This window comes from Camelus ferus, chromosome 3 (assembly GCF_009834535.1).
Source record: "Camelus ferus isolate YT-003-E chromosome 3, BCGSAC_Cfer_1.0, whole genome shotgun sequence".
Taxonomy (NCBI): Eukaryota; Metazoa; Chordata; class Mammalia; order Artiodactyla; family Camelidae; genus Camelus; species Camelus ferus.
Window position 1 is genome coordinate 109,480,963 of NC_045698.1, and position 26,041 is coordinate 109,507,003.

Consider the following 26,041-nt stretch of genomic DNA (forward strand, 5'->3'; position numbering starts at 1 on the left):
AGCCATACATTCCTGAGTTTTCCTTTGCATGTAATATGTGAGGATGGTTTAACAAAATATTTTAATTATTAGATACCAACCTGACTTCTCTTTAGGTAGCTCCTTTTTCAGTAAAGTGACTTTGTTATTAATGGTGACTTTTGACTTTTCAAAACCTACAGAAACTGGAGTGCAGCTAATTGGTTCTTTAGAAACTACACCATGGGGAAAAAGAAAAAAAAGTTTGGATGAGAACAATGTGGAATCTAGTTCTTTTTAAAAATTAAGAGCTATACCAGGCTTAAAGATACGATTTTTATCTATTACCCCCAAAATGAGATACAACACTTTAGGAAGGAGGCCCAGGTAGCCTCCCTTTCTCCACCTCACAAACTGTGTTCTGGGGGATCTAAGTTTATTACTTAGAACTCTGACTAATTGACCTAAGGAAAAGTTATAAGCTTCTAGCCTCCACAGCTTTATACCATGGGCCCAAGAGTTTCCACATTTGGCTCCAGTGGCAAAGGACTTCTTACATAGTTAGGTGATGACAGAGTACTAACTGCATATTTAATTACACAAGTAAGTAACAACTTTACAAATAGTAAGTGTATGGGATATGGAGTCACAATCCTGAGTTGTACACAACCATGAACTTAAAAAACAAAAAACCAAGTTGCTGACTTATAGGGGTAAAGGACATTTTATGCAGCCATTCTGTGATAAAGATGTATTCTGATGAGTCTAAAAAATAAATCCATTAAGCTTTTAGATCTTTATTTACCCAAACCATGGGTCCCAATGGCCATCTCTTGGGATGGAGACGGTCAGGGATGCCTCTATACCATTTATTTTGGCCATTTTAAATTGTCACATCAAAATGTTGTTTTGGAATTAAACGTGAGTCATTCCATTTATATTGTTTAGTATTTAATCATTCATTTTAACAAGTAGCAGGCACCAGAGCTTTAAGGCAAATATATAAAAGAAGTAAAGTGCTAAAACTTTATCCAGTTACAGTTTTTTCTTTTCAAATCTCATTATTAGAAATTAGTGATGGGACCCTAAAAAACTTGTTTTGTGAGAAATCTGAGAACTAACACTATAGCTTAACAGACTGGAAGAACCTAATCACATTTCATAGTTATTTTCCAGGAAAAAAAAACAGGTACAAATCCAAGTAGGAGGAACGAGAACTTCCAAGTTCCCAAAGTGGTGGTGGTAGCTTCCAGGTCAGACATTTGTAAGGGGCGGTGGTTTCTTTCAATGAACGTGGCAGATACGGTCACATTGTTAAGTTTTCCCCATGGAAGTTTCTATGTACACACTGCTTTAGCTTCACTTTGTCCCACGGTCTTACCCTGCCCACGTTGATGAGAAGTTTTCTTTATAGAACTTCACTATTTCCATCCCAGTCATCCATTAGAGGCCCCTTAATATTTCAAAGGTATTATTTTGAGGCTTAAATAAATCTTTTAAAAAAACTAATGCAGCTTCTGAGGGCACAAAGGACACCACCTAAGTTAAGGAGCTGGGAAAACGAGGTCAGAGGTAGAGAAGTTTCACACTGAGCAAGGACCTGGCCTAGTTTCCTGGCTGTGACTGTTAAGTCCTAGGGAGTGAGTGAAACGTGGGATCTGGCCATATACCGGCTGAGGTGACAGCACAGGGTAGCTCTGGCTCCCGGGCTTCCTCCTCGGTCTCCTGGTCCGACACGCCGTTCTCAACAGGGCCCGAGCTCTCTTTCACGCCCTCGTCTTCATTCCGGTCACACAATTCCTGCTTTATAGGCACTCTCGAGGTGGGCTTTTTCTTCTTTTTTGGTTTTGGCTTAGGCTGAGAGAGCCTTTTTTTCTCTAATTCAATACTTTTCTTGCCTATAGGAATCGCAGTTAAGAAAAGGATATATTAAAATATGTATTCTTGGTTAAAAGATTAGGGGATAATCTCCAAAAGCTTTGTACTCTTTTTGGTAACATTTTTACCCTATCCCTTCCCTCCCATGAATTCTTATATTATCAAAATATTAACCAAACCAAAACCTTTTGGTATTTCATTAACTATAAACACGATGCCCAATTACCCCTGAATACTTCAGTGTGTATCCTACAAACAGGGAATTCTCCTACATCACCACAGCATTGCCATTAAAATCAGGAAATTAACCATGACACATGACTACTACCTAATTCACATATGTCATTCAAGTTCTGCCAGTTGTACCAAGAATGTCTTTTATAGCAAAAGGAATCAACCCAGGATTACACATTGCACTGGCTTGTTGTGTTTCTCTAGTTTCCTTTAGCCTGAAACAGGCTCAGTTTCCTTTGACTTGCAGGAATAGAAACTCTGGAAGATTACAGGATAGTTGTTTTGTCAAATTTCCCTCGATCTGGGACTGCATTATGTTTTTCGTGATTAGATTTTGGTTATGCATTTTCAGCTGTAATACACAGAAGTGAGGCTCTCTTCTCACCTCAGTGCAACCTATGAAGTAGCACATAATTTCCATTTGTCTCATTATTTGGTTATGTACTTTGATTATGGGGCTTGGGAGGGTTTCTCCCTTAGAAAACTGTTTCCCTTTTATAATTACTAAGTATTTGCATTCACTAATTTTACTATCCATTGAGGTTTCATGACTAAAAATTGTAACTCTGGTGACTGCCAAATGGCAGTTTTCTCTTTCATCATTCATTCTACATTAGTTGGCATTCTACTGTAAAGAGCTTTTGCTTCTCCCCATTTATTTATACCTCCATTTATTTTTATCAGTATGGACTCATGGATTCCTATTTTATGTTTTAATGTATTACTGTTTTTTTTAAACATTTTAAAAATTTAGTTACAGTCATTTTACAATGTTGTGTCAAATTCCAGTGTAGAGCACAATTTTTGTTATACATGAACATACATACATTCATTGTCACATTCTCTTTCACTGTGAGCCACCACAAGATCCTTAATATATCACTGTTACTTATTTTTTGTTTTACAAGTTATTTATCCTTTGCTTTTTTAAAGTCATCTCTATTGAGGTATAATTTAATACAAGAAAATATACTCATTTTTTAACACTTTTATGAGTTTAGACAAAGGTGTAGTCAGGTAACCCTCGACCATAAATAAAATAAAATGTTTTTATTACTTCAGAATGTTCCCTCATGCCTTTTTGTAGTACAACAAACCCTGTCCCCAAGCCCTAGGCAATTACTTTGTTTTGCCTACTTAAGAATTTCACATGATTTATATTTCATACTCTATATTATTGCTGAGTAGAGTTCTACCATATGGATATACCACAGTTTACTTACCAGCTAATATATACTTAGTTTGTTTCCAGTTTGTGGCAATTACAGATAAAGCTTTTACAAGTCTTTCTGTGGATACATCATTTCATTTCTTTGGGAACATTTCTGGTGTTTATACACTGTCTAGTTTTCTAGCTATTTGTGGTAGGTGGGCAAATCTGCTACCAGTTAATCTTCTGTAGCCAGAAATGGAATTCTCCTGTTAACTGTTTTCAAGTTCAAACTGTCCCACATTTGGGAAGCCAGCCCCTTCAGGCTGACTTGTCATTTTGAGGTAGCTTAGTTCTTTGAGTGCCTTCTTTTTTGTGGCATAAGATGACGCTGCAGGCTTACCTCGTATTTTTCCTAAGCTAATCTGGAACCAGCCATTTCTCCGAGGAGCCCTGGCCGGTCCCTTTTAAGGGGGAATGGCATTTAGAATGCACGATGTGGGCGCTAGGGATACTTGTTACTCTGGGTGTTGTCCTCAGGCCCCTCATGGCTGCCATCCGTGCTTAGGCTTCCAACCCTTACCATACTCTTCTGCTGCCCAGCATGAGTGTCTTCCTTGCTTGACTCCCTGATCAACTCAGTTACTGAAGGAGAGAGAAAAGGAATTAGGCAAGCCTTTATGGGCTCCACCTTCTAACTGACCTTGAGGAGGCCGGGAATGTTCTTGCATGGAAGTGAGCCATTTGTACACACAGAAGTCATCTGCCCCTGAGTAGATGCAGTCTGGATCCAGTGGGGACCACACCACACAAAACAGTCGACCTCGATGTCCTCGGAAATTGCATAGAGGCTCTTCCTGGAGAGTATCCCACACCTAAAACCAAAAGTCACACAGGAGAATAAATGGTCTATTTTTTTTTTTTTTTGGGTGGGGCAAGCTTTTGGAAAAAACTTTGAGAAATCTATTGTACTCTTATTTCCTCTTGTGATTTGTAATTTTCTCTTAGGAGTTCAGTTTCAAGAATGCTTTTCCTGTTGGAGGCTTATGTGCTCTGGGATGTAGAAGCATTCCCATGGGGATGACTTTCAGTGAGCTTCAGTGGTACCCTATGGATTTCACTGTCCTGAACCAATATTGTACATTAATTTTTGGGCTGGGGATTCTGATACTGTGAAGAGAATTCTAATTGAGAGCCTACTCCTACATATGTGATGCATTCTTAGGATTCTAATTTCTTACAGTTGATTCTTTTGTCCCCATGTCCCTGGGCAAATGATCAGTTTCCTGAATTACTCCAGTCTCCATTTCACAAAAGGCAGCCCTTCATGGCTCTTAGCTCTGTGCACAAAGCTAATTATCACTGAACACTGAAACAGACATCCATCACAGATAATTAGATCCCCAGCTCCTAAAGTCTATTCTGGTTCTGATATCCGAAACTCACCTTATATCTCTGGCTTGGCATCTCATCTTTATTTTTTAGAATTTGGAGATTTCTGACTTAACAATTTATTATTAGAAATTGTTTTCATAATTTATTGTTACCATTCTGTATTGGAATAGGGGAGAGTACTTTTCACATCAACTTTAGTCCATCATAATGACAGTAAGTCAGAATGAAATCTTTAAAAGTATTAGAATTTAGCTAGTTCCTATCAATACTTATCCTTTCATCTAAGTAAAACAATAAAAAAACCAAAAAACAATCTTAGCTTGCCAAGGGCCTACATAGGTGGAATAAACTAAAATGCCCTTTAGAGCTCAGAAAATCTCCTTCCATTCAAGATAATGGTGAGGGAAGGAGTACACCCAAAACTAGGGGAAAAGAGGAACCAGTTTAAGTTAAAGTACATAGTGAAGAACCCACAGAATCAAGGATGCAACAGTACCTGAGCTGTACCATCATAGGAAGCAGATACCAGCCTTCCATCATGATGTGGGCTCCATGCCAGACTGGTAATCTTGGCTGTGTGCCCTGAGAGGGTCCGGTAGGGCTCTGTAATGGTCACCGGAGATTCAGAATTGCTCTCTAAAAGACAAGAGAACGATGTCATTTCTACCACTAACAACAACAGAAAGACATAAAGGAGGGTATGAAGGAACATGGCAGGAATGAAGATTTTGCCGTGTGCTTTTCTGTGTAACTTTCAGTGGGCAATACTGTTTAGTGTGGGCACATTCACAGTGCCTGGTACATGAGGTTGATGCAAGAAATGTTAACTATCATCCTTTCTTTCTAAAAGGCGTCAAAATGAGAATGATACCTTTGGATGTGATACCAAGAGGGAGGTAGCATCACGTATATGGTACTCTAGCTAAAAATGTGTAACCTGAATCTGCTTGTGAGAAAGTATGAGACCAAATCAAGTTGAGGGGACATCTACAAAATAACTGGCCAGTACTCTTCAAAAAAAAAAAAAAAAAAAGTAAGATAAAAAAAAAAAAGGGTGAGAGACTGTTCTAGATATGAAAGACAATACTGGATCAGTTGAAAAAACTAGAATTAAGGATGGTAGATCAAACTATTGTATTCAATTAACTGAAGTTTACAATGGAATTGTGGTTATGTAAGGGAGTATCCTAATTTTTCCAAAATACATAAATATTAAGTGATATGGGACACAAACAGCTTGGAAAAAATGCGTACATATACACACATAGAACAAAGCAAATATGACAGAATGTTTTTGTTGACTCTGTGAAAGGGTAATATGGAAGTTCTCTGTACTATTCTTGCAACTTTCCTCTAGGTCTGAATTATTTAAATATAAGAAGGTAAAAATAAAATGAAATAGACTCTGGCCATTTTCTATTTTTCAGTAGACATGAAATGAAAAACAAACTAGGATGATAGCATTACACCAAATACCTGTACTGCTCTTAATAATTAAGTTAATGCTCTTCAATAAGTGGTGCTGGGACAACTGGACAGCTACATGTGGAAGAATTAATTTAGAACCTTTTCTCACAGCATATACAAAAATAAACTCAAAATGGATTAAAGAACTAAATGTAAGACCTGAAGCCATAAAACTCCTAGAAGAGAACACTTTTTGACATAAATCATAGCAGTATTTTTTGGATGTGTTCCTTAAGGCAAAAGAAACAAAAGCAAAAATAAGGAAATGGGACTCAAACGTAAAAGGTTTTGCAAAGCAAAGGAAACCACTGACAAAATGAAAAGATCTATAGAATGGGAGAAAATATTTGCAAATGATATGACCAATAAGTTAATATCCAAAATATATAAACAGTTCATACAATTCAATGTCAAAACAACAACAACAAAAAACAATCAAGAACCCAAACCCAAAAAACAAACCAATGAAAAAATGGTCAGAAGACCTGAATAGATGAACAGACATTTCCAAACAAGAAGTACAGATGGCCAACAGGAACATGAAAAGATGCTCAACATCACTAATCATCAGAGAAATGCAAATAAAAACAACAATGAGATACCACCTCACACATGTTAGCTATCATGAAAAAGAACACACGCCACATGCTGGCAAGGATGTGGAGAAAAAAATAATCTTAGTACACTATTGGTAGGAATGTAAACTGGTGCAGCCACTGTGGAAAACAGTATGGAGGGTCCTCAAAAAACTAAAAGTAGACCCAGCAGTTCCACTCCTGGGTATGTATCCGAAGAAAACAAAAATACTAATTTGAAAAGATACATGCACTCCAATGTTAATGGCAGCATTACTTACAATAGCCAAAACATGGAAGCAACATAAGTGTTCACCAACAGGTGAATGGATAAAGAAGATGTGGTGTATATATACACAATGGAATACTCAGGCATAAGAAAGAAGTTAATTCTGCCATTTGCAACAATGTGGACAGACCTAGAGGGTATCATGCTTAGTAAAATAAGTCAGACAGAAAAAGAAATGCTTTATGTTTTCACTTATATGTAGAATCTAAAAATAAAACAAATTAATATAATAAAACGGGAACAGACTCATAGAGACGGAGAACAAACTAGTAGTTATCAGTGGGGAGAGGGAAGGTGGGGGCAAGATAGGGGAAGAGGATTGAGAGATACAAACTACTATATAAAATAAACAGAAAGGATAGACTGTACAGCACAGGGAAATACACATTACTTTATAATTACTGTAAGTGTATATAATCTATAAAAATATTAAAATCACTGTGTTGTATACTTGGAACTAACATAATATTGTAAATCAACTATACTTCAATTAAAAAAATTAAGTTAATGCCCTTTGCCAAAGCAGATGTTTAATTTGGAATCCCAATAATAATCATAGGACCAGGATGAGCTTTCTAATGTATATGGTCATTAATTACAAACTGCCTACTATTTATTGTTAGAAAAGTCTGTGTATACATTAATAGCTTCTCCATATTACTTTTAACTTGAGAGAGTCATTGCTAGAATCAAAAAGTTTTTGTTACAAATAAGGATTCTCAGGAAACTACTGGAAATTAGTGCTATAGAAGTTTAAGATGTCAGCTGTTTTCACCATGGTTGACAGCCCATACTCTGTAGCACTTTGACAACAGGTTAGTGTCACATTATAATTTCTTCATATTAGGAAAAAAGTAATTGTACTTCCCTTCACATTAAAAAAAAAAAAAGGCTTTTCTGGCCATTCATGTTCTTCTAGATGCTGAGGAGGTTCAGAGAAGTTTGACTCCTTATGAAAATATGAAAAAGATCAAGCTACCAGGCAGGGACCAGTAGTTACCAGAACACATGCAGACTCTGCCGTTAGTCAGTGTGGGTCGTGAGTCTAGGTGTTATTATATGCTAGCTGTGGGACTTAAGGAAGGGAGCTAGCCTTCCTGGGCCTCAATTTCATCAGGAAAATGAGGATAACAAAACTTACCTCCTAGGATTGTGAGAATTAAATGTCGTCACACATGGGAATGGGGTGTGTGTTATGTGCATCAAATACTCAAACACTGATGGAATGGGGTATAGACTGGCGCAGTCTTTTTGAAGAGTGACTTGGCAATAACTATCCTTAAAAAAATCTGGAGAAAACATGCAGCAAAGTAATCACACTGGTTATTACTGAGGGATGTGACTGTGGGAAGAACTTTTCACTTTCTAAGTAAACATTTTTGTCACGTTTGAAATTTTTGTTGTATTCTAAATAAGGTGGATACATGACTCTTGAAAGACAAAATTATTAAGAATGGTATTTATTTTAATAGCAAAAAGAAAGGAGAAAGGTACAGAGACTGAACAAAAAGTAGCTGAACACATATACCACCCCCAGTATGGAAAGAAACCAAAGTTACCTATGACAGTCTGCAGGTTGTGCACATAAATGACTGCATTGTTGGACCCAGAGGCCATCAGATAGCTCAGCTCTGGCTGGCTGCCGTGCTCATGATGCCAGCTAATAGTATTCACAAGCTTGTGATGCTGCTGGATGGTGCAGATCAGTTTCAAGTTAGGAACCCTGAATATTTCTATTGATCTGGAATAAGAAACACACCAACATAAGAAAGATGGATGCTCAAATTACAGTCCAATATAAACAGGTGTCTCCCTCAGTCCATCAATCAAAGAAAGGTGACATGAAGAGGATAACATTATCTAAATTGCAAAGGTCACTCTCCTGCAAAGAAACAGGTACAAAGGTGGCTCTTTCAAACAGCTTAAAAAAATCTCAACAATCTCTGGAAAGTTGTGTCTTACAATAAATGGTGCTAGGGAGAAGCTAAAAGAATTAATAAACCAATGAGGACTGTGTTACTATGATCAACACTGGAAAGGGCACGCCTAAAAAGCATTTCTGTTTAGGCTTACTTTAAAGAAATGAAGGGAGGTTTAGGCAGTTAAATTCAGGAGATGAGCATTCTGGAAGCATACAATAACCAAAACACAGAATAGGCAAACACATTTTCTTTGAGCTGAAAAAATTTAACCTATTTTGCAGTTCTTAAAGATGCAGAGAGCTCCTGAGTCATTTAAGGATGTCAAGGATAAGTCAGAATATCAAATACAAATATGCTTCCCCAACTGACATTACAGACAGCACTCGCCTGTGATCAAATACATGTGCAATTACCAAGTTTTTTTGTTTTTGAAAAAAAACAAACACATACCCATCTTCATTGCCAAGAGCCATGATTTTGCCATCTGCTTTCCAGCTGATCTCTGTGTGTACTGGCAATTTGTACTAGAAAGCAAAACAAACCAATCTTGACTGAAAACATTGTTCCTCTCACCACACATCTTACGAATCAGTGATGACAGTGTGAGAAAAAAAATTCCTAGTTTAAAAATGTTCTAATTATACAACAGCCATTCTTATAAATAATCTACATAATTCGCCAAAAGAGGCCAGTAAATACTAAACGTCTACAGTGTCTAATGATGCGAAAAGAACTTAATTTAAGTGATTTTTATCCCACAGTAAAGCATGAATCATGTCCACTGGCTTTGATAATATGGGGGTCATAGTCACCTTAACAGAAGTCATACACACTACCCTTGTTTTCTTCCTATCCTTTCTGTTTCTTGTCCAGGATTTTTCTTTTTTCCTAACTTTTTGTTTTGTGTTCCCCAAGGCTGCTTGGGGTTTCTTCTTTTCTGATTTCTCTTCAGACCACCTCATACATGCCCATAGAGTCTTTAGCTACCATTCACGTAAAGAGATTCCAAATTCCTATTTCTAGCCCAAACTCCTTGTATGAACTTCCAATCCATATATTTAACTGCCACAAAACCAAAAAGCTTGTTAGGAACAGGAATTTTGTCTCTTTCATTCATTGTTGAATGTTAACATTCACATAATGTTTAAGACGATGAAGGATATAGTCAATGAAAACAATTCAGTTTATGATTAAATGTTAATTTTATGCTAGCCATACAAAAATGATGACCAACAATACAAAATGCTCATTTCAAAGAGTAAGGAAATCTCAACACTTATGGTTTTACTTAAACAGACAGTTCTGGCATACAGATATACTGATAGAATGGTAAAGATAATATGACTACCCGTGGGAATCTGGGTCAAAGATATAAAGAAATTATTTCTATTATTTTTGCAGCTTTGTGTCAATATGTAATTATTTCACTAAAATATTAAAAACAAAATGACAGGTCTGTCTTGAGCAAAATACCTTTTGCAGCTGCACCTGGATACCATTTTATAAAGTTATTTTTCACCAAGGCCTCACTCTGGAGGAAGTGGCTGGCCTGAAAAGCATGCTTTATATTCAAGATCTGAAAGTTTGTAATAAATCACCACTGCATTAGAGACAAACTTTTTTGGGGGTTAAGTTCTCTGCTTTACTCAAGGATAAAGACTTCTTAGATAAGTGTTATAACTCACAAATTCACTGAGCCTTTTAAGAACATCTAAGGAATCTGACTGAGCATAATGGATACCTCTCTTCATGGCATTTATTATACAAGATGGGAAACCAAGAAGAGGCAGAGATCAAGGGCAGACTTCAGACCACAAGAACTCACTGTGATTGAATTGGTGTCCCTGATGAGTTTGTTGATGTCAAAGGCCTCTCCACTGAGTTTCCAGGGGTTGTGCTGTAAGACAATCCCCTCTCCTCCACAGCTGTATAAGGTGAGTGATGGTCTGTCTCCTTCTCCTCCTACATGAGATAAGAAAACAAAGCTCATCAGTTTTGTACTTCACCAGCTTAGCTATTTGTCACTCTAGTACGACCATACCATACTATGAGATGTTTAAAAAAGAATTGTATGAATACATTGGAATAAAGTCACTGTCCTTTGCATCTTATCACAATTGTTGGGAGCAAAAGTAAAAAAAGGTGTATTAATTATACATTAATATTTATAATGCTTTAAACATTCTTCTGCTACTCAAAATAGCAGGGGTGCCAAAGCTGGCATCAGAAAACCTGTGCTCAAAGTTTTTGAGAATTTGTCTTTTCTTCCAGAAACAAGTACTCTTTGGGCATTTAAAAATATGGAGCTGCGGGACTTCCTATGACTAACTGTAAAAAGTGTTCTCAAAGCAATGATTTCTTAGGTATTACAGTAATCATCTTGATTTTTAAGAAGCAAACACTGGTTCTGTTGGGTTTCTGTAAGGGCAAGTTTTATTTTCACCACTGCTGGATCTATGCCTGGCACAAATCAGGGATCAACATTTGTTGAATGAATGAATAAATGAGCTACAACTGCAATGCTGCTTGAGTTCTAATGATTTACACCGTCCCATGTTCTGCACCTATTATGGAAACTTAGATGTCTCATTATAGATGGTTAAGGAAAGATTACCAAAGACTTTTGCTGAATACACTCATTTTAAAAGATATTCTGAATTTGACACAACATTGTAAAATGATTATAAATCAATAAAAAATGTTAAAAAAAAAAAAAGATACTCTGCAAGACCTACCACTGTAGGAGTAAAAAGAGAAAGACAAAGCTGAGGGGCTAGAAGAGGAAGAGGGTCAGAGTACAGTCAAAGGCAAGAGGAGATCATTCAAGAAATTCTAAGTTTGCTTTAACTGTAGGTGAGAACAGATGATCATTATTCCATTAGTGCAGTGAAATGACATTATAAATCTGGTAAAATTAAAGTGATAGCAAATTTTAGTGAAAACTATTTGACTGGGTATCAGGGCCCAGCATGAAATAACTGCATTCACTATGAAAAAATTCAGCTCAAAGAGACTAAATAATGCTTTAATTTGGAGTCTGGAGAGGCTTATTCTGGGTGAATGTTATCACCTGCTACAACTGCCCTCATGGACCCCTGGGGACACAGCAGCTCGCATAAGCAGTCACTGCGCTAGAATATTTATGACTCTTTCCAGCTTGAATATCCCCAGATTAAAACTGAAAGAGAATGACTCAGACACTTACCGAGTGCTGTAGGGGGTACAGGTGGCCCCCAGGCTAATGTGTACACAGTCTTCTTATGATATGTGCTAGAAATCTGTGGAGGTCTAGGTGGAAGGGGAGTTACAAACAGAAAGATTTAAACAAGAAGACACGGTGGAAAACAGTCCATCTTTTTCAAAAAAGTCCATGTTACAAACTTAGTTGCTGATACTAAAGAAAAATAATTTAACAGTAGCTTCTCCAAATAAACGATTGCAAAGAAGCAAACACTTAAACAATAATACCATGTAATGATATCTACTAACAAAATAACTAAGTCCCAAACATACATTACACAGATAAAAATGTTATTAACCCACCCTCCCCTTCAAAACTGGCCAGTTTAGGATCATTTCCCTCTTCCTCTGAGCTGCCCACTTCACTTAAATGTCAAATACTCTAATATTACTATAGTTATATACCTGTGTAAAGGCTATCACAACTAGACAAAAATAAGACAAGACAGAAATTGCAAGTTGTGCAGGCCAGAACTAAAGTTACTGCTGAGCATATATTATCAGCATGTAAATGTGTCCACCCTATGTTCAGGTAAAACACTAGAAGTCATTTTCAGCTTAGCTTGTCATTAACATTATATTCTTAAATTAAGATTTTAAAGTCGATAGATTTTAAAGTTTTTGATTTCTTTCTTAAAGAAATCTTGCTTTTCAGGCTGCATTTGAGGCTGTTGTGATTAACGATATGCAGTATAGCGGTACGGGGCAGTGTGGTTATTACCTTTAACATATTACTATACTGTTTGTATGATTTTAGAATTCCAGGATTCCAGAACCCACAACTGAACTAGCTATTGACTTCTAACAGTTATTATTATCATTCTAGACAATAAACCAAATTTATTTTGACTAAAAGAAATAAAATAAGCAGTTCTGGCTGAACGCCTAAAATATCCATAGCAATGTCCTTTCTCCTACTATGTATCTTTGCTGGTATCGAGTTGAACATCCAGTTTATAAGCAGAAGAGAGTGATTTACTAGGATTTATCAGCAATCGTGTGATGACACAGAGCTACTTTTTCCCCCCAGATAACACGCGGTATGTCTCTTTAATTAAAAAACAAAACAAACAAAACATAGATGAAAGTTTTAAGGAAATAAAAATCCTAGAAGGAGGATATTTTGGACTCATAGTTGAACGGCCAGTTTTATGAAGCTATTAGCAGAATCAGTGTAGAAAAAAATGTGAAGTTCATTTAGTGCAACTCAGCTGGCTCAAATCTTTGTTGGAATAAGGCAAGGTATAAAGGAGAGGGAGAGTGAAGAAAGTCCAGGATCCTTCTCTCAAATAAATAAACTGCAATTCAGTAGATTTCAGCACCTTGCTCTCAAGACTTCACAGCTGGCTGTAAACCCTGGGGCTAGCATCTGGGTCTCTTTTACCCAGATGTTTTGGACCTGCTTTATAATGCAGAAAACCTCAAATCTGCAGTTTCTGGGCAGCTACTCTTAAACTTGACCTAGTGAGTTTAAATCCATTCCCATGAAAAAGAGTTGTAAATGATAAGTTGACACAGAGCTATTTAAATTGACATATAGTTTTATTTTCTTAGATTATTTCTTTGAAATAGTATAGCCTAAAAAAAATTAAAAACACAGAAAAATAGTTAACTGTGTGTAGATTATACATAAGTCCCTAAAAAGCTGCATATAAAGAGGTTAGCTCCATGGTATAATTGATTCTCACTTAGAAGCTAATGTTCTAGAACAGGAGTCGGCAAACTTATAAGGATCAGATAGTCTGCTGTGGTAGCATGAAAGCAGCCTCAGGCAAGGTGTAAAGAAATGAATGTAGCCAGGCTCTAATCAAACTTTATTTATGGACACAAATATGAATTTTTATTTAATGTTCATATATAGTTAAATATTCTTTTGATTTTTTTCAATTATTTTAAAAGATAAAACTATTTTTAACTCTTGGGCCATGGTTCTCCAATCCATGGTCTAGAATAGTGCTGTCTGATAAAGTAGCCCTTAGCCAGATATGGCCCTTGAGCACTAGAAATGTGGCTCATGTGACTAGGAACTGAATTTCTAATTTTACTACATTTTAATTACTTTAAGTATAAATAGCTACATGTGGCCAGTGGCTTCCAAACTGAACAGTGCAGGTCTGGAATCTAAGCAAGCATCTAGAATAGGCTGTGTCCAAATTTATACTGTGAGCCATAATCATGAGCCACGCCTGCATCTTAATGTTTCCTAGTAGTCATGTTAACAGAAGTAAAAGAAACAAGTGAAATTCAATTTTAATATTTTATTTAGCTCAGTGTATAAAAAGTATTATCTTTTAAAATATATTTAAAATAAATAATTATTGAAGCATTTTACATTCTTTTTTGGGGACTAAGTCTTTGAACGCTGGAGTGTATTTTATACTCACAGCGCATCTCAGTAGTCACTTGTGACTAAAGACTAGTGTAATGGACAGTGTGGCTCTAGGCATAGCTTCCAGTTTATAAGAAATATAGGGAATAGTGAAATGAGTTAGAAGTCACCACAAAGAAATCACTAGACAAGTCCAAAATGTAGAATATGCTACAAAACAACTTATCTGAAATCTTCAAACTGAAAAGGCAGTGTTATGGAAAGCAGTGAGGGCACTGTTCTAGAGCAAGAGACAAAAGAGATATAACAAAACACAATATGTAAACCCTGGCTGAAAAGAGGTTTGAAAAAAAATAGCTAGGAAAAATAGGGCTTAACTGAGGAAGTCTGTATATGCTCTGGATATTAGGTCATATCATGGATTACTGTTAATTTTCAGAAGTGCACACAAATAAAGCAAGTATGGCAAAATGTTAACAACTGGTGAATCTAGATGGAAGGTACAGAGGTGTTCTCTGTTCCAGGCTTTTAACATTCTTGGATGCCGAAAAACTTTTGTACAAAAACATCGAGGGAAAACAAAAGCAAATGTTTTATAACAGTGGTTCGCACAGGTCAGATGTGCTGAACCAACATCACCTGAAAAACTTCAAAGTTTTAAAATATTAAGCCTCAGTCTCAGAGTCAGAATCTTACAGATGTTTCCCAGGCCTATTATGACGTACACCCGGGTTTGTCATCTCAAAATTAACTCCGTCACTGACATTTTGGCCAATGGGCTAAATAACAATCATCCGTTTCTTACTTGCTGGAGTAGGTGTCGTACAATCCCACTTTTCCATCGTCAGTTCCAAAAGCTAAGCAGCCTTCCTTGGTTGGGTGCCAGCACAGCTACAAAAAAATATGGTGAAAGGGCAGTGTTAAGGGAAGCCTTAGGTTATTCTTCAAGTGTTCAACTGGAAAACTTTCTTGCTCTTGGTGTCTTCTAATTTTAAAAGTAACAAATTCATTTAAAAGAGAGAAACAAAGAAATATTAAAAACAAAGTAAAAGTCACCAGTAATCTCACCATCCAAAGCACCCCATTGACAATTTTGTATCTTTCCAGACATCTTTTTGTGAATAAAGTTTTGAAAATACAATTGAAAGAAACAAAAATAGGTTCAAACATTTAAATGATGTGTATGATACAATGTTGAGTGGGGATAACAAGATACCAGAAAAATTTAGAAACTGATTCTATTAATAACTAAGAAAAGTTGGAAAGATACACCACAAACTGTCCATTGTGGTTCTCTGGATGATGGACAGGGGAGAATGGAGTTGAGGGTGGGGTTGGAAACATCTTTTGTTTTCTACATTTCTGTACTGTGGTTTTCTTTTTAAACCACAAACATTTTTTTTTTTTGAGACTAAACAGCCACAACAGAGATTTCGATTTGGAGAAAAACAAAAAAATTATACATATTATTATTTTGTAATCTGCATTCCATGTTTGGTAATTTGCATTTGGGGGGGGACAGGCAAATAGCTCCATGTGTTTTAGTTTTTTCAAACTTCCCTTTGAATATTTTTTAAATTGAAGTAGTCAGTTACAACGTGTCAATTTCTGATGTACAACATAATGTCCCAGCCATACATATGTATACATATATTCCTTTTCATATTCTTTTTCATTAAAGGTTATGTAATTTGCATTTTTCATGAATCATTAACATATTCCCATATCAAAGAAAGATCAACATTATCACTTTTAATAGTCTGATACCGTTCCAATGTGTGGTTATAACTTAATGTATCTCGTATGAATGTACTTTGAGGTTATTTCCAATTTCTTACTATTAGAAAACAGAGTGACTTGAACAAAGCCTAAATTTTACAAAGCCAGATTTCTGAATTAGGAGGTAATGGGTTTAGTTAGAGAGGGTCCTTCTGCTTTCCTAGTTTCAAGCTTCATTGAAAATACCCTTGAAGAAGTTTTTCAGTTTCCAGTAGTTCAAGTATATGAACAAGTATTCTCTAAAAGAGAATTACTTTTTTGAAAAATGTTCATCACAAGCTCAAAGAAAGCATCCTTACCGCTGTAACCTTGGACTTGACACCCTGCCAAAAATTTTTCACATCATAGTTGTTCTTTATGGAGAGTGTATTCCAGATGCGGATCATGCCATCCCCAACGCCTATGGCCAAACAGCCTGTGTCCACAGGAGAGAAAGCCAGACTGTAGGCAAACCCTCCAAGGGAAGGCAGGGTCCAGCAGCACTCTAGGGTGGCCATGTCCCAACATTTTACCTGTAAAAGATTAAGGGTTAGGGCCTTTATAAAGATCACAGAAAGAAGAAAAAGAATCAACAATATAAATAGGATGGGCTCAAAAAGTGCATTAGGATAATGTGATTTAACTATTTCAGTAGGAATTGGAAAAAGTGTCTTCAAAGGGATCTCAGAATACATTTATTCCCTGAGATGTCAAGTGAATTGAGGGTCACAAAATTAAGAGTTCAGTGGCCTTTCCATTCTATTCTATTACAGCATTGGTAACCTTCTCATTTGCCAAACTCTAAATAAGAAAGAAGATGGCTTCAGGACAATGGAAGAATCAGCGTTCTTATCTCAAAAAGCTAAATATGTTATCATACCCAGTAGAAGAGGACTGCTAAGTTTGTAACTGTCTCTTAATTAACACATGGGCTTAGGAGGAAAAGTACACCAAACAAGCCTAGCTTAATTGCAAAATAGTAAGGTCTCTTAAATAAAGTCAGTTCTCTACCACAGAGATTTCATGAAGAGCAGATGGTTAAACTACAGATAAGTGTATTTTAAAGCTATACCATGACGATCTCATACATCCCCCATGGACGTATCTAGTCTTACTTATGATATTTACTTTAACATAAAGGCATCTTGGTGGCTCCTAACCTTTCCCTTATTTCTCTCCTGATGATGTTTTTAGTGCTGAATAGTAACAGTAACTCTCAATTGGAACTGGAGGTAAGGTCAGGTGTGAGAGCTGATGCATGCTTTGGAAAAGTCCTCTACTCCCATTGGAGTCATAAATCAGTGCTCAACAATGCTGAATGCAAAACAAGCTGTTCTTACATCTCTGTCCATTGACGTGGAAAGCAGCAGCTGTTTGTCATCCTCGGTTTGTAGAGGACATAAATTAAACACAATTCTTGAATGATTTTGCCCTTCTGATGAAGCGCTGAAGAGGGTATATTTCCGTCTCCAAGACTGAGTGAGATCCCAGAGCAGCAGTTCACCTCTGTGAAGGAAAACCAAGCATTAGGTTAGTTTTCTTTCACAAGCAATCTGAAAATAAGTGATTTGGGGCCCTTGGCTGCAAAATAATTTATGTTCATTCTTCCTTTAAGGAGAGAAAAATTATATATTCTGAAATATGCACAAAATATCTCTGGAAGAACACACACAAAAATGAGTCACTTGCCTATAGGGAGGAGAACCAAGCAGCTCGAGAAGACGGGTGGGAAAGGTACTTTTTATTATATGTACTTTCTTTTTGAATCACTCAAATATACTGGACTACTTTTTTTTTTAAGTCTTTTTTGAATTTATTTTTTAAATTCTTTTTTGAGGGTAATTATTTATTTATTTATTTATTTTAAGAGAGGTACTGGGGGTTGAACCCAAGACTTTGTGCAAACCAGTCATGCACTCTACCACCGAGCTATATACCCTTCCCTGGACTGCTTTTTGAACAGATTTTTCTAACGGTTTTTGGAGCAGTGGGTGTAGTAGGGCCGTGACTAACATTTTTGGAGATTTCTATATGCTTTACCTATATTACCCCTTTTAAAAAGCAGGGTCCTTCTCTGTTAAACGCACTTACCAAACCAGAAACTAACACAACATTGTAAATCAACTATACTTCGATACAAAAAATATTTTTTAAATTCACTTATCATCTCAATCAACTAGAAACCGGTGCTCAATAAATTTTGCTTAATGAATGGCCATAATCATCCTAAGAGACTGGAAACACTATAACCTCCCCCTTTTTTATGTGAAGTCATTTGAAGCTCAGAAAAGGGAAGGGTCACACTCATGGACACATAGCAGGCAAGTAACAGACTGATTCAGAAAGTGTTCTGCCTGACTTCTGAGTCCACACTGTTAACTATTAAGCCATACTTATTTGACCTTCTCACAACTCTGTTATTAGACAGCACAGGTATTAGTTCTATGATTTTCCTGTTTCAAATGGCCCAACATAATATAATCCTCAGCTATTGCTTTCTCCATCTTCTGTGTCTACAAAGAGAAGCCTAGGAATTCCTAAGGCTAGAGAGGAAGACAGAATGTCAGTGAGCATGGCCAAAAAAAAAGACTTACCCAAAACAGCTGGATACCAGCTGTGTTGGCTGATCCTTGGGCCAATGGAGTGTCAACCAAAGGCGCTCCTTAACAGTTGGGTCTATACCCCCTCCTCTTCTCTTTAGAGAGGGCAATTTCAACATCATCACCCCTGCAGATTAAAAGAAGGTCCGTGGACAGTCAAGACAGTGAAAGTACGTGCAAGAAGTCACCAGCAGTTCACAATACAGTCTGTGGCTTAAAAGTTTGTTACTTTGGTTTCTAGAATTAGGCCTCATTTTCTCAATGGAAACATACTAGCACATACACAGTGGTTAGTACAGCCTAGCTAATTTAGGTCTTACAAGCTTTTACAGGCTGTCTTGGCAACTTAAACATTAAGCATATTGTTTGTCTAAGAAAATGAGTTTCCAACTGGGATTGAGAATCCAACTGGTAACACAACACAAGATTCTTCAAAGCTGGAAGGACAGAGGATAGGAATCCTTCCAATTGGTGAGAAATCCAACAAAGGGGACAAATTAGGCAGTCAATACGTTGCAGCAGGGAAGTCCTCCACGCCTGACATGCTACTAATCAATGCTTCTTAGTCCATATTGCATATCAGAACCACTGCGGCACTTCTGAAAATACATATATATGCCAGGGCCCCACCCCTAGACGTTGTGATTCACTAGATTTGAAGTGGGCCTAGGCATCTCCAGCTAATTCTGCGGCATGACCACAGCTGATGGCCATTGTACTAGACATCCGTAAGTTTAGAGGTTACCCTTCTGGATGGATTTCTAGCCTGATGTTGTCCCCACTTGGGAATATCAGCCAAAGTATGTCGAAAAAACAGGGCATAAATCTTAAAAAATTCTGCTTTCCAACCACTGTTATATTATTATTATACAACTAGTGAGCACAGACTGAACCCTTACTATGTGCCAAGCACTGTGCTACCTGCTTTATATGCACTAATGCATTTGCACAAAGAGGAAATAAACTTCTACGGTTTTAAATAAACTGAGGAAAGAATATTGCTATAAAGATAAAGGCTAGATTTTTACAATAAAGGTAGCATTCATTCTATCTGGAGTGCCTCTCAATCTATAAATTTAAGGGCAAAGTTTTGTTCAAAGAGAAGCTTGGGAAAGTTATATGACTGAGCATCTCTGTAATTTGGGTAAACTGAACTTTTTCGTTTTAACGTGTACTTCTATATTGGGTGTGTATTATTTATTCTGCATTTGTCTATTAAAAGGTCTAGCTCTAGAGTGCTTTCCCATTCCTGTGGTCCAGGCCTTGCCATGTTCCGACATTCCCATTCTCATAACAAACATCTTGCCCTCCATGCCAAACAGTGACTCTTCTATGCATGATTAGAAACTCTCATCTCCAACACCAAAGCCAGATGTGCAGAGCACAGAGCGCTCCAGCCCAGGCTAAACTGGGGGAAGCAACTTTCTGGATAGAAAAGTGAAGAACTACTTTCTGACAGATGACACACTCTCAGGGTAACAAGATAATAAAAAAGCTTCTGCTTCCACTTCTACTGGATTGATACAGATTATATCACAAAAGAACATCAAACATGACTCTTACCTCGGCCTCTAGAGCAGCTCCAGATTCGAATGGTCTGGTCTTTGCTTCCAGTGGCTAAATAGCAGCCTTTTGCTACTGGAGTTTGTGCTGTAACTTTCCCATTGGGAATTTCAGGTTCTTCTAGGATAGATGGTAATTTTGTTTTTAATTTGAATTAAACATGTGCTTATCAAAGAAACATTAGTTTGCAAGAGCTCCCAAACCTTAGTTATTGCTTTCTTAGATCTGATCTGTAACAGCTGAAGTTTTAAATGTAATTCAAATGATACTATTCTACCCACTTTGTTCTTCAGGTCTAGAGAATACTGAACCCTCTTAAATCATCTCTACCTGAATTTTCCTCTTGATTTATGGATAAACAATCTTCACCAGGCAGGGGACACCAGGCTATGGAGTGGATCTCATCATCATGGCCTCGAAGCCTGTGAATAACTTCTCCTTTCTTACTGATGTCAATTATAACCACTATGCCATCCTTGTAGCTGAAAAGCAAGAGTTGGAGATATTATTGAAAAATGAAGACAGTCTCCCTAGTAAATATTTCACTGTAGGAATTACTGTGCATTTCTAAAATTTAAGTGCATTTGAGGTGGGGAGGAAGAGGGCAAGAAACAGTCTTTGTTTTTGTCCTTTTAAAACCAAAGTGCTTATTTCATATTGTTGTTTTTTAAACCCTCCCCCATGATCAAACTCTTGGCACTGAGTTATACTGTACACATTGCCTGGCACGAGGTCAAACAGTGGAGTCTGCTTGTGCTCAAAGGGGAACTTACAAAAAAATAGTTGTTACAGGGGCCCAGCAATTCCCCTAATTGGAGATGAATTTTTCCTAATACACTAAAAAAATAAAAACCCTTCATTTTTACAAATGATCTTACTTTTCTAACAAAGGCTGCAGAACTCTAACGTCTACATCTGGATATTCCCAGGCTGTTGTTTTTTGAATTCAGAAGAAACCGAGAAATTCTAAAACTTCTAAAACTTTTTTTAAATGATGATGTATTTCAGATAAAGAAGGATCCACCAATCAGCATAAGAAAAATTACCAATACAGTTAAAGTCCTCTGTATATCCCACTCCCATCAAACTTCTCTCCTCCTTTCTTCCCCAGAGGTAAACTGGTATTCATGAATTTTGTGTTCTATCATTCCTAGCCTTTCTTTATGTATATTCCTAAACAAGATCCAGAATTACTTTGTATATTTAAAAGCTTCATTTAAATGGTATCATGAAGTCTACTTTTCTGTAGCTTGCTTTTTATACTCATTCTGTTTGAGAGCCATCCAAGCTGACACATATAACTTTAGCTCCCAATCATTTATACTGTGGTATAATACTCCATTGCATCAATACACTACATGTTTAGTTATTCATTTCCCTTTTGAAGGGCTTCCATTTTTTACTATTACAAATAAAAAATGCTGCTATTAATAATCTTATGCACAATACAATTTCAGGTTTGATGCCTAGTAATAGAACTGCCAGGAAGTTTTGATATATATATATTTGCTTTACTAGAAAGTGTAAAACTCCTCTCCAAAGTAGGTGTACCTATTTATATTTCCTACATACTTGACAATCCTACTGGGAAAAACACCACTATAGCTTTCTTTGTCTTTCTCCTTTTATTAAAACATTTCTTTTTCCATTATAGCTTTATTAAAAAAAATCAAATCATAGACTATATCAAATCTTTGAAGACATGGACTTTGAAAACCATCAATCGATACAACCTAATCAGTCATATGATCAAGGTGTTTTGCAATTTCAGTCAAGACTTCATGGAATAATCAGTTTTGAAGAACCTCTGAAAACAAATCGTTCTAATCCAATCCTGTGTCTGTCTTCTACCTGAAAAACTCTTCTTGTGAATTCCTGCTCATCTTTCAAGGTCAGTTTGATTCAACCTTCTTCTGCCCCTGCCTACCACCCTTTCTGCTCCCCCTCTCTTGTATCCCATGGCAACAAGGCTCCCACTTCAAAGAGACCACCGATCCACAGAACCCCTTCCATTTGCACTGTTACTCACCCACATCTGTCTTCCTGTCCTTATATCCATGCAGCAAGGATTTCATGATCCATCATTATAATTAGTCCTTAAAAAACACCCTTATCTCCTTTGTCCCCACCCCCCAGGGGTATTTATGCTACAAAACCCCAAACCTGGTTGAATCCAACCATCTTCTTTCTCAATCACTTTGAGTAGTTTACTTAGAATTCATAACCATGATCCCTAGCTTGGCACTCAACAGCGACCACTGGACCTGCACTCTCCCTCAGTAAGTTCATTTTCCTGTTCTCCAAGATGACTGTTTTCATACCTTCATCCTGCATCCAGCTCCTTCCCTACCCTGAACTTGACTCCATCTCTCTTGACTTGTGTCTCACTAAGAAAATCAGAAGCTGTCAGAATCAAACACCCTCCCCCGCTTCCAAACAGATTGACCAACCTACTTGCCCCTATTTCCATATTCTCAACTGTTCTTTCTACTTGTAATCTGGATCCAGTTCCCTCTTGGCTTCTCAGTATCACTCCTGTATTTCACTGTTTACGCCTGCAACAAGCTCTCCCTCTTCTGTCTCATTTCCATCAGCATAAAAACATGCCTTTGTTATCTTCCATTTAATACTCCCTTGACCCCCATACACCTCCTCTGGCTTCATGTCTATGCACATTTTCACAACGAACTTCGTGGAAAAGTTGTCTCCATGTTTAGTTACCTCACCCCTTGGTCTTTTGAATCAACTCTGGTTGGACTTTCTCCTCCAGCATTCTGTGTTTGTGTCTAGTCTTCAAACTAGAGTGAATGGACATCTTTGGGAGAAAAGTAAATGGAGTGGTGAAGGAGAGGGGTATGCCCACCCAGCCAGTTTATGTGACACAACCTTGGTGATCACTGGGGAGACAGATCCCAATACCAGATCACGTTCCCAATCTAGTGGGAGAGCTGAGAACCAGAGACAGAGCTGAGTCATGTGACACCCTGGAAGTAAATGTTATACCAAGGTTAAATATGGAGGGGAAAAAAAGGTGAGAGAGGACATTTCTGATATTTGGAGGTTGACTGAAGAAACCAGATATGAAGTGCAGTATCATGGAAAGTGCAGTATCATGGAAACTAGAGAGAGTGGGAGAGATAGTGAGGACCTGGAGGTTACAGGAACAAATAATGCAGGGAGAGTGGTTAACACCTATAACCGGTTTCCTCTAAAGAATAAAGGGATAGAAGGTAAAGCAAATGCAAAATAAGGTCATAAACAAAAATAAATCATACAGATGACACAGGACTTACCCAATGGCTATTAAATCTTCATGATGAGGTGAGCAAGTAAGACATAAAATTGTCCTGGGTTCAATAAAGAGGTGCTGGCTGTCATTTCTGTTAAGCCAGTAACAGAAAACTACTCCCTTTTCATCTCCAGATACTATTAAATCCTTTACTCGAGGAGACCAGTGCAATGCTGATATTGTATGCTTTAAAACAAAACAAAAATGTATTGGCTTTTCATTTGTCAAGGCTAAATTTTTACTTAGTTTTTAACTTGTATAAATAAAGCTAGGCACATTATCTAGGTACTTAATAAATACCGTTAGGACCACTTGTGTAGCAATAAGACATTATCACCAAGTGATAGGAGGATTTAGCCTACTGGGAATCAAAGAACCAAAATTTTTCCTTTGATAGATTAATGCAAAATTCTTAACTAAGATTAAGTGAGTCCTTTCCTTTCCTACATTCTCTTAAAAGGCGGGTGTATCAATTAATCATGTAGTTTGGCAACAAGTTTCATTCATTTGTAGTGTACATCAAGAGTCTTTTTCAGGTAAGGAACCAGAGAGTAAGTATCTTAGTCTGTGTGGGCCATATTGTCTCTGCTGCAACTACTCAACTCTGCTGTTGTAGCATGCAAGCAGCCAGGACTTAAAATTGTAGACAGCACTTAACTGAAGATGGTGGTTGTATTCCAATAAAATAATTTGTAAAAGCAGGCAACAGTACAGTTTGCTGACCTCTGGTCTATATGCATTTCCTTCCAAAAAAGTTTTGAGGTACCTTACAATATAGAGCTTCTTATCTAATGAGCTAACACAGTAATAAAAGTTACCTTGCACAGATGAACTAGCAAAACTATACTTGACGCAAGAGAAGCCTGGCACAGATACACAATTATGGTCTGAGAAACCAGTAAGCCATGGTACCTGATGGAGTGCATGTTCCGTTACAACTGTTTTTGTCTCTACATCCCAGATTTTCACAGTCCCGTCGTCCGAGCTGGTGGCGCAGAGGTTGTATTGACCCGGGTGATGAGAAAAGGTGAAGCCAGAGACCCTTTCGGTGTGTCCCACCAACTCCCCTATGACTTAAAGCAAAACCAGACTCCAGGTTAAAGTGCTACCTAAGATTTCTGGTAGAATCATACTATTGTTAAATGGTTTGTGGGATCTAACTTATCCAACGGTATGACAAAAATATCCAGGGACTCATGATCCGAAACCCAAAGTTCTGGTATTGGCTCTGTCACGTGACTTCAGACAAGTCATTTTATCCTCTTGGGCCTAGGTCTTTTCAACTATAAAATGCTGTTTATATCCCTTGAAGTGCCTAGTTCTCAGGCTGAGGAGCAGCTCAAGTGAACAATGTAAAAGGGATTCTTACTTAGATCTGGCCAGAAGTCTCTAGGAATAGAGTATTTGGCAGGATCTCGCTTAGGGCCTGGAGTTGTAGGCAGCCCCCAACCCCAGGGAGGCTCTCAGGGGCCCACACACACGCGGCTGGGGAGGAAGGCCTAGATGTTACAAATGACTGAGATTAGACAGGCGTAACTTTGCAGTAAGTCCGCGGATCCACGTGAGCGCGCCAGGAGGCGGGATCGCTCAGCCACAGCGTGGTGTAGAGCTCAACCTTGGAGACCGGGACGCGACTCAGTTTAGATGACTGAGCAGACCCTTCTCCCTGCCCAAGCCTCAGTTTCCCCATCTATAGAGAGAGGGGTGTCTGGAGACGCACACTCGGCTCCCCGGGGGAACGCAAGAAGTGCAGGAAGGCTGGGGCTAAGAAGTGGGGGAATTACCTCGAAATGGGGGCGTCCCCGGGATCGCGTCCGCGCCCGGGCCCACGCGGACAAGGAAGACGGAGGTCCGCGCGGCGAAACCGAAGAGGCCCCCGGGCACTGCATCGCTGCATCGGGCACAGTACCAGTTAGGGGAGGGCGGCAGCACACGCGGCTCCTGCCCCATGATCACCGGCAACCAGGGACGAGGGAAGCAACCTCTGTGGCAGACCGTTAGTAGCCTCACGCCGTAGCCGGGAGGGGGGCGGAGTTGGTCCGGAGCTCCGCCTCTTCGGGCCCTCTGCTACGGCGCGCGCGGAGGTCCAAGCTACACCGCGCGCTCTGGCTGGGAAGGGCGGGGCCCGGAGCCATGCGCTCTGCCTCCCAGCGCCGCTTGCGGCCCGAGGGTCGGGTGCTGCCTGAGCCCAAACCCGGGTTTAGGCATTCTCACTTCCTACAGCAAGGTGTATAATTAAGAGGTTAGGCTGGTGAAGTCACCTCCCCGCACTGCTTGTTTATTCTCTGGGCCTGTTCCACTACTATGCCATCAAAATTTATTTTAAAGCTGTGTGTGTGTGTATTGCTAGCTCTGAAGATGCTTTAAAGATAACTACAAGAAGCCAATTAACAA

The 26,041-nt window shown here is 38.2% G+C and overlaps 1 protein-coding gene across 4 annotated transcripts in view; it reads right to left on the bottom strand.

The window, feature by feature from the left end:
* The window catches only part of GEMIN5 (gem nuclear organelle associated protein 5), a 40,624-nt gene extending 14,940 nt beyond the window's left edge, over nucleotides 1-25,684 (bottom strand). For 2 of the 4 annotated variants that reach the window (XM_006194858.3, XM_032477182.1), the window contains exons 1-17: nucleotides 25,432-25,684; nucleotides 24,560-24,720; nucleotides 23,652-23,833; nucleotides 20,689-20,840; nucleotides 20,359-20,475; nucleotides 18,790-18,922; nucleotides 17,536-17,701; nucleotides 16,516-16,728; nucleotides 15,243-15,328; nucleotides 12,074-12,156; nucleotides 10,694-10,830; nucleotides 9,319-9,392; nucleotides 8,506-8,687; nucleotides 5,112-5,251; nucleotides 3,924-4,095; nucleotides 1,629-1,856; nucleotides 81-194 (exon numbers count right to left, since the gene is read on the bottom strand). In XM_006194858.3, the coding sequence (XP_006194920.1) occupies nucleotides 81-194; nucleotides 1,629-1,856; nucleotides 3,924-4,095; nucleotides 5,112-5,251; nucleotides 8,506-8,687; nucleotides 9,319-9,392; nucleotides 10,694-10,830; nucleotides 12,074-12,156; nucleotides 15,243-15,328; nucleotides 16,516-16,728; nucleotides 17,536-17,701; nucleotides 18,790-18,922; nucleotides 20,359-20,475; nucleotides 20,689-20,840; nucleotides 23,652-23,833; nucleotides 24,560-24,720; nucleotides 25,432-25,597 (2,506 nt within the window). In that variant the 5' untranslated portion in view covers nucleotides 25,598-25,684. Of the gene's footprint in view, nucleotides 1-80; nucleotides 195-1,628; nucleotides 1,857-3,923; nucleotides 4,096-5,111; nucleotides 5,252-8,505; nucleotides 8,688-9,318; nucleotides 9,393-10,693; nucleotides 10,831-12,073; nucleotides 12,157-15,242; nucleotides 15,329-16,515; nucleotides 16,729-17,535; nucleotides 17,702-18,789; nucleotides 18,923-20,358; nucleotides 20,479-20,688; nucleotides 20,841-23,651; nucleotides 23,834-24,559; nucleotides 24,721-25,431 lie in introns of all 4 variants that reach the window. The other 2 variants (XM_006194857.3, XM_014567855.2) reach the window with 1 other exon arrangement.
* Between the last annotated feature and the right edge of the window lie 357 nt (nucleotides 25,685-26,041).